The sequence below is a fragment of the Antrostomus carolinensis genome, unplaced genomic scaffold (genome assembly GCF_000700745.2).
Source record: "Antrostomus carolinensis isolate BGI_N321 unplaced genomic scaffold, ASM70074v2 scaffold25139, whole genome shotgun sequence".
Classification (NCBI taxonomy): domain Eukaryota; kingdom Metazoa; phylum Chordata; class Aves; order Caprimulgiformes; family Caprimulgidae; genus Antrostomus; species Antrostomus carolinensis.
The window spans coordinates 1-17,230 of NW_010336756.1; the positions used below are offsets into that span (position 1 = coordinate 1).

General features: G+C 41.5%; 1 protein-coding gene across 3 annotated transcripts; it reads right to left on the minus strand.

Moving 5' to 3' along the window:
* Positions 1 to 6,486: 6,486 nt before the first annotated feature.
* On the minus strand, positions 6,487 to 15,982 carry NIPAL3 (NIPA like domain containing 3). 3 transcript variants are annotated; one of them, XM_010174979.1, is made up of 11 exons: positions 15,748 to 15,982; positions 13,859 to 13,927; positions 13,587 to 13,758; positions 13,414 to 13,473; positions 12,620 to 12,765; positions 11,736 to 11,832; positions 10,311 to 10,446; positions 9,534 to 9,622; positions 8,321 to 8,384; positions 7,336 to 7,430; positions 6,487 to 6,686 (listed from the first exon to the last, which is right to left on the minus strand). In XM_010174979.1, the coding sequence occupies exons 1-11, from the start codon at positions 15,844 to 15,846 to the stop codon at positions 6,487 to 6,489; spliced, it is 1,227 nt and encodes a 408-aa protein (XP_010173281.1). In that variant the 5' UTR covers positions 15,847 to 15,982. The 3 variants fall into 3 exon arrangements, with proteins under 3 accessions (XP_010173281.1, XP_028942566.1, XP_028942567.1); XM_029086733.1 differs by having other exon boundaries at positions 15,781 to 15,846; XM_029086734.1 differs by lacking the exons at positions 8,321 to 8,384; positions 9,534 to 9,622.
* Positions 15,983 to 17,230: the final 1,248 nt, after the last annotated feature.

The following is a 17,230-nucleotide window of genomic DNA, read 5'->3' on the forward strand; positions in this document are numbered from 1 at the left end:
TGGGTGTGAGGGGGCTGCCCTGGGGCCCCGTTCCCCTCACACAGCTGCTCCGCCCTGGGTTTGAGGGCTGTTCCCCTGCCCCTGGTACCTGGGGGGTCTCCACAGCAAAAGGCACGAAGCGTTTTGGGGAAGCGATGGGTGTTTTACAGGTATCGATCGTTCCCCTGGCCTCGAGGAAAGGCTCTCCTGGGTTCCCTCTGGGAATGCCTAAGCTGAGAGAGATGAGAATTGATTAAATAAAACCGCAGCTCTAGGAACTGTCTCTGGAGAAGCAGGCGAAGCTGCTGGTAGAGCCGAGCACGGAGACCTCTTCCATGAACAGCTTTGAAATGCTGTGGGAGACCTGACATAAGCACCCTGAGGTGTCCCGTCAGGACACCTGGGTGACCTTGAAGGCCTAAGCCAGAGAAAAGGACATGGGACCGGCTGGGGGGGGCCAGCACACGCGCTGAGGTGCTGTCTGCTTGGCACACTGCTGTCGCCAAAGGCCCGCGTACGTTCCTAGATGGCTGCTGAAGTTAATCGGGTTTACTCCGCAGTTGGCGGACACGCTCAAGCAGTTGCCAGATGGGAACAGTGACAGTTCATGTCTCTTGAAGTAAATCATGGCTTAATCCAGCGATGAGATGATTTACGGTCATCTGAACTGTGTGATAAATGAATGCTGGTGTACATTTACATCTCAAGAAAACACATCCCTTTCTGCAGGTGTGTTCGAGTTTTCCACAAAAAGCACACAAAACTCTTGAATTTCACTGACACAAATATTTAGTTCAACAACTTCGTCCTCAATTGGAAAGCCAGAAGACAGGATTTTTGATATAAATACTGAAATTTCTATGGTAAAGAAAAAAGACAGAAAATAACGCTAAACTAATCTTCTTTACCAGGCTCATAATTTGTCCACAGTGCAGACCCTTCCGTCATAAGAAAACAGGGCACAGCACAATTCAGTTTTAGGAAGGTAAGATCAGTCTTACCTGTCCGGATAAGGGATGCTGCAATTTAGATGTAATGCAAATTTAATTGGCAATTGGTTAGTCTCAATTACCTTCGCTTTTCCTTGCTGCAATTACATGCTTTATTAATTCAATACCATGTTCTTCCTCCCTGGCCAGCAATATATTCTGCTTTAATACCACAAACTTCCAACATTTGTGTTCAGTTCAGGGGCATTTTAAATACTCCATCTTCTATAATAACACCTCTTTTGTAGCATGCATTTTTGTAACGATCCTGACATCTGGCTCGATTGCCACCTGTCCTGGTTTCTTTTTTTGGTTGTTTTTTTTTTTTGTCTTTATATTAGCACTTAACAAAGTTGTCTCTGATAAAATACACTAATCCTTAAATGATGTATGTTAACAAAAATATGACCACATTTATAAGAAGCTCTGGGGCTTAGGCATGCTGCTGCTTCCGCAAGCATGCAAGAAAGTGCTAGCCCGTGTTTTAATACTCGTGTCCAGGGACTTCTATGAAGTGCAGATTTAACAGCAAAGTGGATAACACTGCTCTTTTTTTTTTTTTTTTTCCATTTGTGGTTTGGGACCCCAAGAGATACATTTAATTAAGAGTATCCTGAGGGTTATCTTCTGCTTATCCCCCTGGACTAAAACCCATATGGTGAGTGTTAATTAGGTTGGCAAGCATTCGATTAAACTACATTGCCGGTATTCTAAATTTATGACTGTCTGTATTTCATAATGGCATCGTTAGGAAATGCCCTTAAGCCGTCTGCTTCTGCAATCAAAGACATGATATCCTGGATCTGAAGGATGGCATCTCCTACAGTGTAGTGTTCCCAACTACTATTAGAGGTCTTTGCTGTCTCAGAGAAGCGTGCTGTTGTCTCCATTTCAGTATTGAGTTGGCAGGCACACAAAAATCATGAGTCAGGCCACCAATAATATAATGCTTTTAGGTTTAGTGATTTGGCTCATCTTGTGTCATCTCCCACCCCCTTTATGCTATACTTAGGTCACGTTTTCAAGCTCTTCCTTGAAATAATGAATGCTAAGATATATTTTTTTAAGCCCTGTAATACTAAGATTTTAAAGTAAATTGCATGATTCCTAAAGCTGACACCAGATACTTGGAGACTCATGTAAAATGGTGAGCATTAGTAATGCTGCAGCCCCAAACATGAGTTGTAGCAATCTGCATTTCATTTACAAGTATCCTGCTAAGAAAAGAGAGTTATTTAAATGTACATAGTACTTACAGTAGCAAACTAAATTCTGTCTTAACTTCTCTCAAGATATTTATGGCAACTAAAGCTATACCAAGAGCGTGGAGCAGGCCAGAATTCTATAGGTTTTACCATAATCTTTTATTAAGTTTCATTTCCAAAGGTCTCACCTAAAAGACAAATAGAATTAAATAGACATGCAACATTGCTTATGAAAAATTAAGCAGTTATTCCTATAGTCCAATACTGTAAAGCTTGATTTATTTACACATTGTAACGTGAACAAGAGAACATTGTAGGCAGATCACTTTGTACATTCAGCCAACAGAGGAGCCGTATTCCACAGCATTAAGTTACACCTAAGAAAGACACTGAGAAGGTATTAAGTGCTCTGGTGCATTAAAAAGCCACACAGTGTGGAGGCAATAGATGTCAGTTCACATTTGATAAAGAAGCTGGGGGAGAGAGAGAGAGAGAGACAGAGAGAGAATCAAGGAGCTATTCTACCACTTTAGTGAAGGAGACAGCAGTCAGTTGATTTTTGTGCACACTTTTTCAGCTCTCAATGCTGAATGCTGCACGTTTGGAAATCTAAGCCTGCTCTGCTGTTGACAGTGCCCTGCCTCCCTCAGGATCAGCCCTGGATGCACTGAAGTTCTGACATACACAAGCTGAAGTGTGCTGTACACCAACAGATTATTTGCCACCCTGCAAGAAGGACTAGAACATGGCATGGGGCTCCTCTCCTTCAAATCTTCATGTGCTATTTAGCTGTAAATGTTTGCTGCAATCCCAGGCATGGCCATTGTCACCTCAGACTAACAGATACTCTGTAAAAAGTACAGACTTGAGGGTACAAATAGCTTTATTTTTTTTTCAGCCTGTAAACTCTGAACTAGACAGGAGACAAGGAGTTTATTTCAATCCTGAGCTATACCCTCCAATACTCTGTAAAAAGTATAGACCTGAGGCTACAAATAACTTTACTTTTTTTTTCAGCCTGTAAGCTCTGAACTAGACAGGAGATAGGGAGTTTATTTCAATCCTGAGCTATACCCTCCCACTGTTAGAAAGAGCGCACAAGTCCTACAGTCAGTTTAAACAGATGTTTTTGGCTTTTAGGAGCCCTTTTCATACCTTCTCAGCAACAGAGATGGCAGCTGTAAGACTGAAAAGCAGAAAATAAAATCTTGGAAGCTTGGGAGAAAAGGCAAAAAAAGGGAGAAGTGCATAAAATATAAAAAACCCTGAAATTTTAAAATTCAAGTGTTGAACATAGGCAGTAAGCAGGAGCGAGGGGCAGTCTGGCAGTCCTACCACCGTGTGTACTGTTATTGTAAGGTGGCAAATACATAAACTCTCTTAAAACTCGTTGGCTGACACAGACTGCCAAAAATGCAACCCTTACAACAGCAGAGCGTTGAGCTGAAGTCTACAGCCCAAGGAACAGCTCGGGCTCTACTGCTGTGGCACAATGGAGTAAATAAAGAAAAATATTGTGATTTATGTGCTGTAAAAACAGACATCACCTCCCTTGGAGTCCTTTGTCAGGCAGTTTCCAAAAGCAAGTCTCGCTGCAGGTAAAGGGAACTGTCATTATTAAGTAGAATTATTTAAACACACAGAGACTGTGTAAATAAAACATGGTTATATAAAGCTTTGGAGCAAGACTCTTGCCTTTAGAGTCTTTGAAAGAAAAAGGACAAAATAGCACAATAATACAAAAGCTGAGGTTATGGCTGGAGGAAATTTCACTCAGAGCAGAAGACAGCCATGTGCTGACAACTGGGGACTCTTGGGCAGAGAGGAAGGTCAGGCCAGGAGTCAGTCAGTGCTCAGGCTGCAGGGCTGTCGAGAATCCAGACAGCTTAGTGCAAAAAAAAAATCACTGAATCGGGCCAGAGAGCAACCCACAAAAGAGAAGTACAAGCAAGGGCTCCGCATGAGAGTAGCTCTTTCCCCCTGGCAAAGCACTCTGTGTCTGTCTCTCATGAGATCAGGTCTCATTATTAGGAGAAAAACCTAACAGGCCGTTTACTGGCTACAAAGCCTGCACACCAGTCAGCAGCAGTTCTTAAATTCTACTGAAAAACTTGAGAGAACTATGTTCTGTTACCCATGGGACCATCCTAATAGTAGAAGTCAACAACAAAACATTTTGGTGCTTCTGATTCATTATTTTATACCACAGCAACACCTGTAATAATTAAACACAGAGAATATTGCCATGTAAAAAGTGGAGTTTGTAGCTACGCGTGGTTTAGCGCAGCTTCTTTTAAAACAGTATGTTTCTGTGGTTTCAGAACTAATAGGTCAAAACAGCTACTGCCTCATTGATTAAAAGAAAAGAGATAAGAAAAGCCAGCATTCTTGAACCTTTCCCATTCAGCCTCTCCTGTATCATTTTTGTTTTGTATCATTAAAGAACAAAAGCTGCACATAAATTCACAAACAATTGATTACTGGGGATACAAAGCCCAAGGCAGTAAATCAGTGTCACTGCAACTCCAAGAAGATTAATGTCCCGGCAGTATTAGCCCATTAACATTGTTATCTTACTTAAACACAAAAAGTATTGAAGGTAAAAGAAAAGCTGTTATTTCTTGAGGTTTCATAAGCTGTTGTGTACAGGATGCCTCTGATTAGATCTGAATTGTCAGACATGCCAAGTTGGTGAAGAAACTTCACATATAGGTACACGTACAGCCACGAGGCATCTACTCCTTGCAGGGGGGAAGGTTATAATTTTCCTAAGCTGCACAAAAATGCCAAAGCAATCTCAAGTATTTCCAGATTGAATTTAGTATTTATAGCTGGCAAGGCAAACATATGCAAAAGAACAGCTCGGTTGTCGTATACAATAGCAAGAATCTGGAATAACTATATACAAGTCAGTGGAGTTCTTGGGAATTTTTGGTAGTGGGAACAAAAACTGGCCATGAGTCAATTACAGAAAAAAATAAATAAATGCAGGAAGTCACTGTTGCAAGTCCAAGATCCTCCCCAAACCTCTTGGTATCAGAGAAACCACTTAAAAAACACATGGAACACAAGCACTATTAATTTCAAATAAAGTCTTCTCAGGTCCTGGAGACACTCCACTATGCATACAGTCCAAGACACACCAAACAGACTTAAAATCCTGTTTCCCAGCAAAACAACTACTTTTAGAGAAGACAATGATACCAAAGTGCCAGTGTAACTTGCATATGCCAGTAAATGTACTTTGTCCTTTTCACTTGATAAGTTTCTCCCCCTTGTGTCTATTCTCCCTTCTTATCAGCTTCTAGCCATCTCTTGGAAGCTGGAGAGATAAATATCGTGAGTACACAATGCTCCATTATTCTTACAGTCCCCAGGAGTGCTGGACTGTGCACGCTTCTTAGGTCATTCACAGTATTAGACTAGTACCTTTTTTTGCTCATTTTTTTAAAGATTAAAAAAGGGGAGGGGACCCCAGCCTACAACACCTAGACTGAGTTTTTTAACTAAGGAACATCAACATTTTAAGCATTTAAGACTGCTAAAAAAAGTTGGAAATCCTGCCTCAACCAGAAAGAAAAGAAAAGTGATAGAGAATTAAGATCTCAAGAACTACAAAAATTTCCCACCAGATACCAGTCATGTTACTATTCTCATTTCTTCTTGTTCTCCTACTTTCCAGTGTTCCTTCTGCACCACTGAATCCAACTTGAAGCTCCTGCTATGAAACCAGAAAACTGGGAAACAATCTTTGTTCTAAGCTGCCACATAATCCAATGGTGCTAGAGAAACAATTCACGTACCCAGTACGGATGTTCAACATTAACAAGAGAATAGTTGTACAGGAAGTGCCCAAGATTCATGTTTTGAAGGAATAAAGTAGTTTGCTTACTCTAACCAATTAAGCTGTTCTAAAGACACAGTAAGTTTCAGTATTCGTGCTCAAAAGCAATGACATTTTATTGCCGTGTTAAGGTAGTTTGGTGGTCACGTTAGAGACATGAGGATTTACAACTTTTCTGGCAATCTGTCACAGTCTATATATGAAAGATGAAATCCTGCCCTCCTCTCTCTGTGAGCAACTCCTAAAAAACTTCTATTTGGAGATAAACCCACTCCCAGCAGGACTAAAAATTGCACTTCTCTTCCCACGACTATAGAGAGTTGTTTATTTTAACAATCAGCCTTGAAAGTTAAGTTTGAGATGAGCTTTAAACCATATCAAGGTTTTCTTTAGACTTGCTTATATTTTAAATGGGTAAATAAATAAAGGTCATACTTCTGACGATTCAAATCAGTTCCTTAAAGGTCACTCACTCCTTTTTGCTGTGTTCCAGCACCCGGTAGGGTGGAGCAGAAATTCCTTTGGAGCCATGTTGCTCCTGCACGATAGGCAACGTAGCTGGAGTATAAATTTCTGGCATGTTGTCATTGTTCTCGAGGGCACCATAGGAAAAAGAAGCTTTGAGGTCAGGCTGAACTGCAATCCCTTTATCGTGCATGTTCTGCATGCCTGAAAAGAGCAAAGACAGAGATTAAATGCTTAGGACCAAAAGTGCATTCTTCCTGCACTCGGTTAAATCAGCACATTATAAACATGGCTCATCACTTCCTCGAGTGTTAAATGAAAGACATCATGTTTTTCTGCTTAGCACTAAAGCAACTAATGGAGAAATAAGTTCCAAGTGAATGAGGGATGGCAGTCATTTATCTTTTACACAGCTCACCAGAGAGTTTAGCTGTACTTCCCAAAAGAAGTTTTATGTCCCCCTTGGCCTCTACCTCTTGCAACACATCTCAGCCTTCCCCAATAATCAGTTTTCCTGATGGATGAAGACCAAGCCCAGTCCCAAGCATAAGCTCAAAGCTAGTTCATCTTCCCAGAGAGCAGCCAACTGGATAAAGCTGTTCTGACTTAATATGACATCCCTCCCAGTGTCAGAGGCTCCAGAGTAAGTGACATCCAAGTGGTACCTCACCTCTTCTCTGTTCCATGCAAAACACGCATGTACTCCTCACAAGGCACAAACAAGAGATGGAAAAACTAGAAACCACCACCTGATATATCTGGATTCTTAACATAACCGGCAGCTTGAGCTTTCACTGTGAAGCCCAACACTTAAAAGAGAAAGACTGATAAACCACTGTATTTTTACTGTTACCTGGCATAGCATCCATTGATATGTAAGGTTCAAATGGTACAGATCTCTTCTTGTTTCTTGTGATCAAGAAAACACCTAGAAATGCTATGAGGCACCTGTGAAAGAAGACAAGATCTACTGAGATAACTGCAAAAAAGGAGAGGATGCAATATTGCATGTTGCTTCTTCTGAGTGCCTGTCATGTAGCACCATAAAGAACTCAACTGGAAGCAAAAGAAGTCAGGATTACAGGGAACTGTCTCAGCTGAATAACCCTCTTCAACAGTATGGAAATCCACAGAGCAATCAGAACAGTTTCACCTTTTCTTTATCAAAATGCAAGGAAAAGTTTGAATGTTAATTAATTAAATAAGCTGGACTAACTAAAGGAGAAAGCAAGCATATCAAAATTTGGTTTTCTTTGATGAAATTCCAAGATTTAACGTCCTGACCTTTGAGAAGTTTCCCACAGGTGAACACACTAACAACTGTCGATCCTGAGTTTTACTGTATGTTGACAGAGAAAGGCACAGTTCATAATGCTCATTTCCCAATTGTTTGGGTTTTTTTTTTCTGTACTAATCTGAAAGACATTTCACAATGTCCCCTGATTACGGAGAGCTAATCATATCAAGACACTGTACTTGGACTAAATCCTGAGCTACACAGCAAACGTTGTACTGATCATATCTGCATCGTGTGAGTGCTCATGCCCTAAGAAACGGACCTCCAGTACAGTCAGTACAGGATTTAGTGTTTAATGTACAATTATGCACAACCTAGTGTTATACAGTCCCTCTAGAGCATCCATCATCGCTCAGACAAGACACTGAGCTCCATGGGCCACTGGCTGCTCTCGCAGACAAAGTGCTTTCAGTTTGTCCTCCTCTCCAAGACACAGAGAGAGAGAGAGAGAGAGAGAGAGAGAGAGAGATGTATTTTTAAAACTTTGGTCATATGAAGAAATACTTTCCAGTTTTCTAACAAGGAAACTTTAAACACTTACCCTAGTGCAAACATACATATATGGAGAACATCTTCACCGGTGAAGTCCAAGTAAAAAGTTGCTCCTTGAAAAGGAAATAATTAATGACATCTTTCTTCCCAGCTTACATGCACAATTAATGCCCCCTCTCCAGCACTAGTCCCTCCAGAACCCACATCATGTCAAGATTCCTATTTTTATGATCAGTACTTTGGTTTTTTAATGATCTTAAAACAGAAAAAGGCAGCCTAATTGCCACTTTAACATCCTTTACTTTTCTAATTGAAGTAAAATAAATAACCTGATGAATCTGAGAGCAGCATATGACTTGGAACATGACAAGAAATAAACATGAGCCAAAGAGTAGGCCATGCTTGCCCATGACATTGAAGAGCATTAAAAGGCAACGTGTCATTTACAGGGGGGAGCTATAGCCCCTGTATGCCTAGAAGAGCATTACTATTTACACAGACAGTACCCATCACTGTCAGGCAGAGGCACTTCCTCCAGTGTTGAGGTTTTGGAGGTTTTTATGTTTATTTCATTGGGTTTTTCCCCCCCAAGTTTAGCTCATATGTTTTAACTGATGAGAACAAAGCCTTAAAAAGGCTGCTCGTCAGCTCTGAAGCCTAACGGGTTCAAAATGCTCATCTTTGTTCATGTAGACAAAACTTTTCCTATGTGGGCAAGGGCAGAAACTGGAGTAAACTGTTCAGAAAAATTCAATTACTATAAAGCTGTGAGTAGCTGCGTTCTAGACACAATGCAAACAAGACTATTGGGAAGAGAATTGTAACACCTTTGTACAGAGGAAGCAAATATGTTTATACACATTTATAGATGTACATATATCACACACATTTTAACAAAATCTAGATAAAATTACACAAGGAGATGTTTTAGCTCTGTATTCAAGTTGCACGTCTATGAACAGCCATCACTTCTTCTACACACTAGCATGGTATGAGTAATACAGTCTCAAATGTAAGTTCCCACGCACTTTAAACAAAATGACAGAACTTTACAGAAAATTTTAACACAGTCTAATGGGATAATTCACATTTTTGGAAAGAAAAAAGAAACAAAAGCCACCTGCAGAAGAGAGATGACAAGAAAATACACGTCATCATCTTGCTGATTATTCACCTTCCTTGTGTACAAGTGAGGATTATTTTAAAAAAGTCTTTTGCCCTTCTTTTAGGAAGGACCACCAGGCTGTTTTGTGCCCTGTTACCTGCTGTGATTGCCACCGTTGTGGACAGGATGTAGCTGATGCTGGCAATCTGAGATGAGTCATAGAGCTGTGAGGCTTGAGCTAAAAACCTGCAATACAATGAGAGACAACAGGGATTGATTTGAGAAGGATACTCAAATTGTACAGAGTTATCATGGACTAGTACAGGTCTCCTTTTTGGAAACAGATTTCAAAAGCGATGTAGAAATTTAGGAAACTTTATTCTCTTTCTTACTAAACCTGCAGCAGCATCCCTTGGAATTAATCTAAGTGACAGAAGAATAAGACTTAGAGCTGTACTGACTAAAGGCAGCAAAATTACTGCCTTTAGGCCCCACTTAGGGCCAGAATGTCACTCACATTTTGAGTAGCTTTTTATCCCTGCTGCTACCAGCTTTTGATGTTATTACAAATACAGAGGAATAAAGAAAATAGATGCATCATCATCAACACTGATTCTGCACTTTGATTTTAGCCAGTGCACAGATACTGTATTCAATTTGCCACCATTTCATTCCTAACATTATTTTGCAAATACCTGAATGATATAAAAATTTGAGATTAAAACTACTTGGCAGCATCACTACAAGGAAAAGCAAAGAACACCACTATCCCAGGCTCCTGTGAGATGGATTTGAGGACAGGTCATAGAAGAGGATGGATAATTCTTCTCCTAAAATTTAATCAGCATTCTTGGAATGGATAACAAACAGCCCACTAATTAGCAATCCACTGAAACCAGCAGAGTTATAGACAAAAAGAGAGGGAATAACTTACGTTGCTTGAAAGATGGCTGTAGCAATCATGCAGACCAGCATGATATAAAATATCGGGTAGTCAAGTTGTAAGTTTCCTTGTATCGAGACGACGATCATGCCTGCCACAGCCTTCACGGTCACAACAGTCATGGAACCTGCGAACCATCACCAAGACTCTGCTGAAGCACTGATACCTGCTCAGTGGGACAGGAACGCTGCGCATTCACCCTGTCCACGACATGTAGCTGCAAACAAACCCAAGATCTACAAGAACTCGAACACTCCTTTTGCCAGGGCAAGCAAGGGGTGCCAACTGCAAATTTGATCCCCAACTCTGCCAGTTTTCTTCTCAACAACTTCACTACAGTGACCTTTAATAAATCATTTAACCTTTCTCTATCATGGTTCCCTTCTCCACAGGACTGGGAGCACTTACTGATTTTTTTTTTTTAAGTGTTTAAACAGCGTTGTGCAATCACATGATGGCAGGACACAAGTTTAAGTTTCTGATGCCATGTTGGTTTGGTTAATAAAGCTAAGGAAGTTTTCAAAACAAGAATCAGAAAGAGTAGACTCCCTTTTAATTTCTTGAAAGCACAAGTCAGGGCCGTTCAGAATTAGGAGAGTTGCTTTGTCTATGATTCACGCAGCCTCTGAGGCACCAGTTACTGAAATCCAGCCCCAAATGTTAAAAAGAAAAAAAAGACAAGACACTACAGTGACTGAAGTTGCATAAATAGCAAAAAAATTGAGGACTGTGACACAGATTCAACAGCATGTCAGACTGCGTCACTGTCTCACTATTATTCACCCTTTTTAAAGTTTAATTGATCACAGTTTCTTAAAAAAAAAAAACACAACAAAACAACATATTAATGTGGAGAAAGGTACAAGTGAAATCCTGTCCTTTCCAACGTCCCTGCAGGATCCCACTGTAGGCTTTGAGGATATCAAAACCATCATCTGACCCCACGCCCAGAGGCTCTCCCAATTTAAACAGGGACACACTGGCATGGCAGAGTATTTATCAATTCTTTAGCCACACAGGAAACCTTCCCAGAGCCAAGAAGATTCTTGTAGGTCAAATCCTCTCTTTCATCCACCGAATCAGCCTTCCTTATCCACTGGATAGATAAGATATCACTCCATGCTTTGCATGCACAGATTAAAATTAAGAACACTAATAAATAACTTGCACTTTCTGTATTTGGCAGATTTTTTTGTCCTTATGGGAAATAAATCTTAATTGTTCAAAGGTCATTTGCAAAGATCTTAAACATCACTGCAAGGTACTAGCTTTGTCAGCATTTCTGGACTAGATTGATACATTTTATTACATTAATTAGGTTAATATAATTCCCTATAAACCACAGATTCCTCAGTTTACTGTAGTTTATTGTTACAAGCCAGAGTTAGAAGATCACACAAGTCCATATCAACTTACCCAGCAAAGCTACCAGTAAAAGAATAACTACAATGTAGTTTGCATTTTTCTCCTTGTAAAAATAGAGTAGCAGGCAGAATATGATGATCTCCACAAGCTACAAAGGGTAGAAAAGAGAATGTTAAAAGATGTGGGGTGTGTGGGGTTGGCAATAAACGGGATTCTGAGCCAGTCAAACATTAGAATTACACAAAAGGGCAAATCAAAGGAAAATGAGGATCCCACACAATCATAGATCAAATCTAGCATGATCTTAGATTCTAATTAGATGAGATATTCAATAGCTTCTTGCAGAACAGGAAACATGGGACACTTGTAACAATATATTCATTGTAAAGCAGCAGATCAAATAATCCTGACTGATCTCTTCACATCAGAGATCTCAGCCTACTCTCCATAAGGAGGTTCTTTAAGTGATCCCTGCAGCACACATCTTATTTAATGGTCAATCTCCATTAAAAATCAAGAGATTTCACAGGATTTTCAATGACAGACTGATGGTTCCAGAGAAAGTCAGTCTAGAAAAAGCCCAGATGTAAGCACATTATTTGGACACCTCTGGAGCAGTTGCTCTCAGCTGTCACCAGTACTAGTGCCACACGTTGTAGCTGACTTATCAGGGAGAGAGCAAGCTGTTGTCAAACTTTTCAGTTCAAGTTATTTAAGTCCTAACAGATTAATTCAGAGAAAGGATGGAAGAGTTCCAGATTGTGCATGCACGTGTCCACATGCAACGTGGAACTGACACCAGGAAAAGCTGCCATAGGTTCATTAGCAAGGACAAGGAAAATTGCTGGTAACTGTAAGGAAAAATAATGCTTGAAATTAAACTCCCAATCAGGCATAGAGCAGAAAACTGTCCCACATTTTATGGGCCATCTTACCATATACAACAGAAATGGCCAGCTCACTAAATGCCTAGTGATATTTTCTCCTGTCATCTTCTCATGACTATTAGGTCCAAATGTTATCAGCAGGTAAGTTCCAATAATTGCCAAACCACAGCCTACAAAGGACAAAACATAGCGCCCTTTGGCAACCAAAGGACACACAAAAAAGAGAGGACAAAGTTAGGGGGTTAGTGTGGATGCACAGAATTAATATCACACATGCACAGTGACCATTAATGACATCATGCACATTCCTTTGATTGACTCATTCCTCTGCTCTTCATGCCCCACTTTCAAAATACTAGAACCAAAAAAAACTCCAGGCAATGTGTGAATTGAGAAAAAAAAGTTGATACCAGCTAGCATCTGCTAAAGAAACAGGAGCTACAAGTTCTAGATCTAGAGTTTATCCTGCCTGGCACTGCCCACAGCTCATCTCCCAGGAATGCAGTTCTGCAAACACTTGCACATGTCTGACATTCAGCTGATTCAGTTGTGCCTGTGCTCCTGCAGAGTCAAGGCCCTCGCCTGCAGCTTCAGCCCAAAGAACCATGATTCTCAGATTGTGCAAGCAAACACCATTCTCCTGTATTTCTAAAATCTGTGAGATTCAGGTGATTTGGCACAAATCAGAAAAAAACAAACAAAAAAGTTTCCATTTTTAACAAACAGTGGATGAGGTGACACATTTCTTCACAGAGATACTACAGCTAATGCAGATCTTGCCATTCCTCTATGTGTTGAATGACTCATAGAGAGGAAAAATGAAAAGGATTTGTGGAACTTACTCAAAAAATCCTTGGGCTTCCATTTTTCTTTAATAAATATAATTCCTATGATTGCACTAGCTAGAAATAAAAAAAAAAAAGAGAGAAATTGAGTTATGTATCAGTCCAATGATCAGCAATCTCACACTGAAATGCACTCAGACTTGTACAGCTGTTGTCTCTTTCCCCCTTACCTATAACAGACACTGCACTGAGCGGCACAATCAGTGAAAGAGGAGCAAAGGCGTAAGAGGAAAACACTCCCAGTTCACCCAGTACCAGCAGAAACAGTCCACACCACCATGTCTTGGTTTTGAAGTAGGCTCTGGGATCTTTGGAACCTGCCAGTCGGATGTGGCTGTATTTCTAGAAAAGAATATAAAGGCAAAGAAGGTTTGGCATGCTTGATGCTTTGTTTAATGCAGGGTGCTTGAGGCAGGATCAATATTTGCTTCATGATACTCACTTGGAGGTTGAGTGCAATACTGATAACAAGATGCCCAAAAATAGCCAGTAATGCACCAATCAAGTTCTCCTGTAAAAACAAAGGAAACACAGAGATATTAACTTTAGCCACTAGAGCTGGAGGAAGTTGGAGCTTTTTGCACAACCTGGAAGAGAGCAGACTTTTAAAAACAGTTCCTACATCACCTGTCAACAGAAATACCTGTTTCTCTTCCTCCCTTTCTACATGATCTAGGGCAATTCAGGTGAGTTCCCTGCAGCTCTGTTCCAAACCTGTGCAAGTCAGGTGAAAGATAACCCTTCCTGAACAGACACTTTCTACAAGAGACTTAAATGAGCATGCATATATTTGCATTCTTCACAGTTTCTCAGAGGGGAAGAAGATAAAGCTGAACACAACAACACAGTCACTCATTCTTCCCTTTGAAAATCTCTTTTCATGAGGATGTTGGTTTCCCTGGAATTCAGCAGAGGATGGATCAGGAACCTCTGCATTCTGCAGCTCACATCTTAAGAACTATTCTGCTCTTCTCCACTTATAACATCTGCTGGTTCAGAAGGTAGTTTAGCCCATTTGATGAGGCAGCTCAATTATCACAGATTTGATGCTGCTGTTTATATAAACCAGTTATTCAAAACTAATAGGCAACTGGTAGCAACTCCTAGCAAGCTCCCAACAATTTTGACATGAGCATTCCCAGCTCAGCAATAATTCTCACAGTCTAAAGATAGGATTTGAAATAATAATAATTAAAAAAAAAAAGGATGTAAAGCAGGCTGAGTCACAAAGGAAACGTACACTAGGAGTGAAGAGAAGAGCCTGAGGCCATTTAGCATTTGTGTTCTTCCAATCACTGTCTAAATCTCATCAGATGTCATTAGCACTTTTCACTTCAGTGCAGGTCTCCAAGATACAGTGGAGTACTTGGCTTGGATTGATTTGGGATAAGTAAACTCATATTTATATTCCTCCCTTAACAGTAAATATACTATTCTTGAATTTCTCATAAATAGTAAGAGAAGGACTTCAAGGTTTCAAATGCTTATCAGTGGCACACGAAGCTCTTTATCAGGATGCACAAAAATAAGATTCACTCAAGCAGCTTCATTCAAAAACACCTGAGAGATTTTTCCACAACAGACAGTGAAATTGGCAGAAAACTGTCACTGTGTGATCACAGATGTGGCCACAGAAGCTCAGCACAGTTTACTGGCTCAGCAACTGGACTCCAGTTGAGAAGACACGTGATATTTTCATGTGTCTCAGCTGAAAAGCCCCAGAAGTGCAGTGCAGGTTTGGGACTGGCTACGGGACTGTGAGAAGCTGCAAGCCAATGTCAGCCAGGTCAGCTTTCACAGGGCACCCAGGAACGTGTTCTCAGCAAAGCACTTCATCTAGTGGAAAAAAAAAAAAAAAGCCCTTCTTGCTGGGATTCTCTCAGCACTTCTGAGTAAGAGATTCAGAGGAAATTTGGGAACAGCTCCATTCTCAGCTGGATAATAAGGAGGAACTCCAGCAACATGTCCCATCTCAGCTGCAGGCTGTCTGCATGACCCACCTGCAACTGAAGCACTTGAACATACAGCAGACCAGAACATCTGATCTCAGTTACCAAATTACTGCACATAACCCCCTTTAGATATATAACCACCTGATCTCTGTACTGCCAAATGTTCTTTTTTCACATTGTCTAGCTCTTTAAGACACAGAATTTCTCTCTCTTTATCTCACTGCTTATATTCACAGCACATAACACAGTGGCGCCTCCAGGCACGGCTGAATACAAAGCCAGTGCCCCTCCTGCAAAAAAATAACCAACATAGAGCGGCATTATCAGCTTGCTGGGATAGCTGGAGCCTTCCAGGGACAGACTGGGGTAGAAATCTGACCTTGTAAGAAAAGGAGTCAGTGTGTGGCTGCACAGAAACCGCTGCTGTGGCCAACGGGAGTTGCTGAAGTTGCAGGTTTGGACTGTTGCCTCCTTCCATTTTGGTTGATTTGGAGTGTTTGCTTTTCAGCCTCTTTGATGCTGGAACTTCTCTTTAAAGAAGAGACTTGGACCCTGCTGGAACCATCTTATCTGTAACTTGGTAACCACTTCTTCTCATCCATCCTGTTTTCTTGGATGAGCAACAATTAGTTCAGTGAAGCACAAAAAAAGTTCTCTGTGGTCTGCCTGCTGCTTTTCTTCCCGCACTGGGTTACACCGAGGTAGGGTACACAGAGTAGGCAGAAGTGGAGATGAGCCAGTATCTCCAGCCAGTCAGTGGGGCAGCGAGGTCATACTCCTCCAAGGTGACACTAAGGAAAAATAAAAAATTAGGTCAAATGAACTCAATGGTCCAAAATGTGCAATGAAATCCTGCTGACGGACAGGCCACAGGAAACTCCCTAGAACCAAACTAACAGCTGCACGTATCAGCAGAGAAAGTCAGAGTTTAAACGCCTTCTTACAAAGTCTCACTCACACAAACTTGCACAGACTTTGCTTTACAAGAGCTGGCAAACTGGCTTGGCCCCGAGGGTGACATATTCAGCTGACATTTAACACCAGACCTTGCCCTTGGGAAAGCACTTATCAAAAACTCTCTGAAATCCTCCAAACCCTGCTTTTTATTTCTCTGCTGCCTGCGTACCTCTGTTGTTCATTCAGGACACATTCCATTAGTCACACCATCCCCACATGCTGAGGGTGACAGTGCTGCTTCTCCATGCAAACAGAGGTCACTCCAGTGTAATTGCTGTAAGCAGGGTGTAGAGGCTGAATTCCTCACAGCCAGACTCATCACAAGTGTCTGGAATGCAGCACAGGCAGCAAATTGGTCTGAAGTCTCTGCATGTTTTGATGGCTCCTTTCACCAAAGACCTCCAGGAGCATCACAACCCTGAGCAACAGACACTGGTGAGAAGATCTCTTTGTACAGAGGAGGATGCTGGTGTACAGACATCGCAGGGGTGTGATCCTCACAAGTGACATGTCCTTCTTGGTTCACTCAAAGACAGCCTGAAACGGTGCAGGAGCATCTTATAGACTCAGACCCTGGACAACTGGCCTGTGGTCACATCCTGAGGCACCAGGACCCATCTCATGCTCAGGACCTGAACTGCAAGCTCTCTTAGCCAGCCTTGGCCTGTGACTGATCACTGTAACTCATGGGCTGCCCCAGTGCCTCCAGCACGGGAGGGGACGGGGGGAGCCATGACAGGGCAAAACCACTCCGTTGTGAGGGGAGGTGGGGGGCAAAGACCCCCTCATCGTGAGGAAACCCTGCCCGGGCAGAGGCTGAGGGCAGGGGGTGCCCCCAGGACACCCTCCCCGGGTCAGGGCCCCGGCCGAGAGCTGCAGCCGGACCGCAGCGGCGGTTTGTTCCC

Coding starts and splice junctions, on each gene's coding strand:
- NIPAL3 (XM_010174979.1), bottom strand. CDS start 15,846: ATGGAAGGAGGCAACAGTCCAAACCTGCAACTTCAGCAACTCCCGTTG. Junction 11,833..12,619: donor GGCCATTTCTGTTGTATATG/GTAAGATGGCCC, acceptor TACCCTTTGTAG/CTTGTGGAGATCATCATATT. Junction 9,623..10,310: donor ACAGCCATCTTTCAAGCAAC/GTAAGTTATTCC, acceptor ATTGTATTGCAG/GTTTTTAGCTCAAGCCTCAC.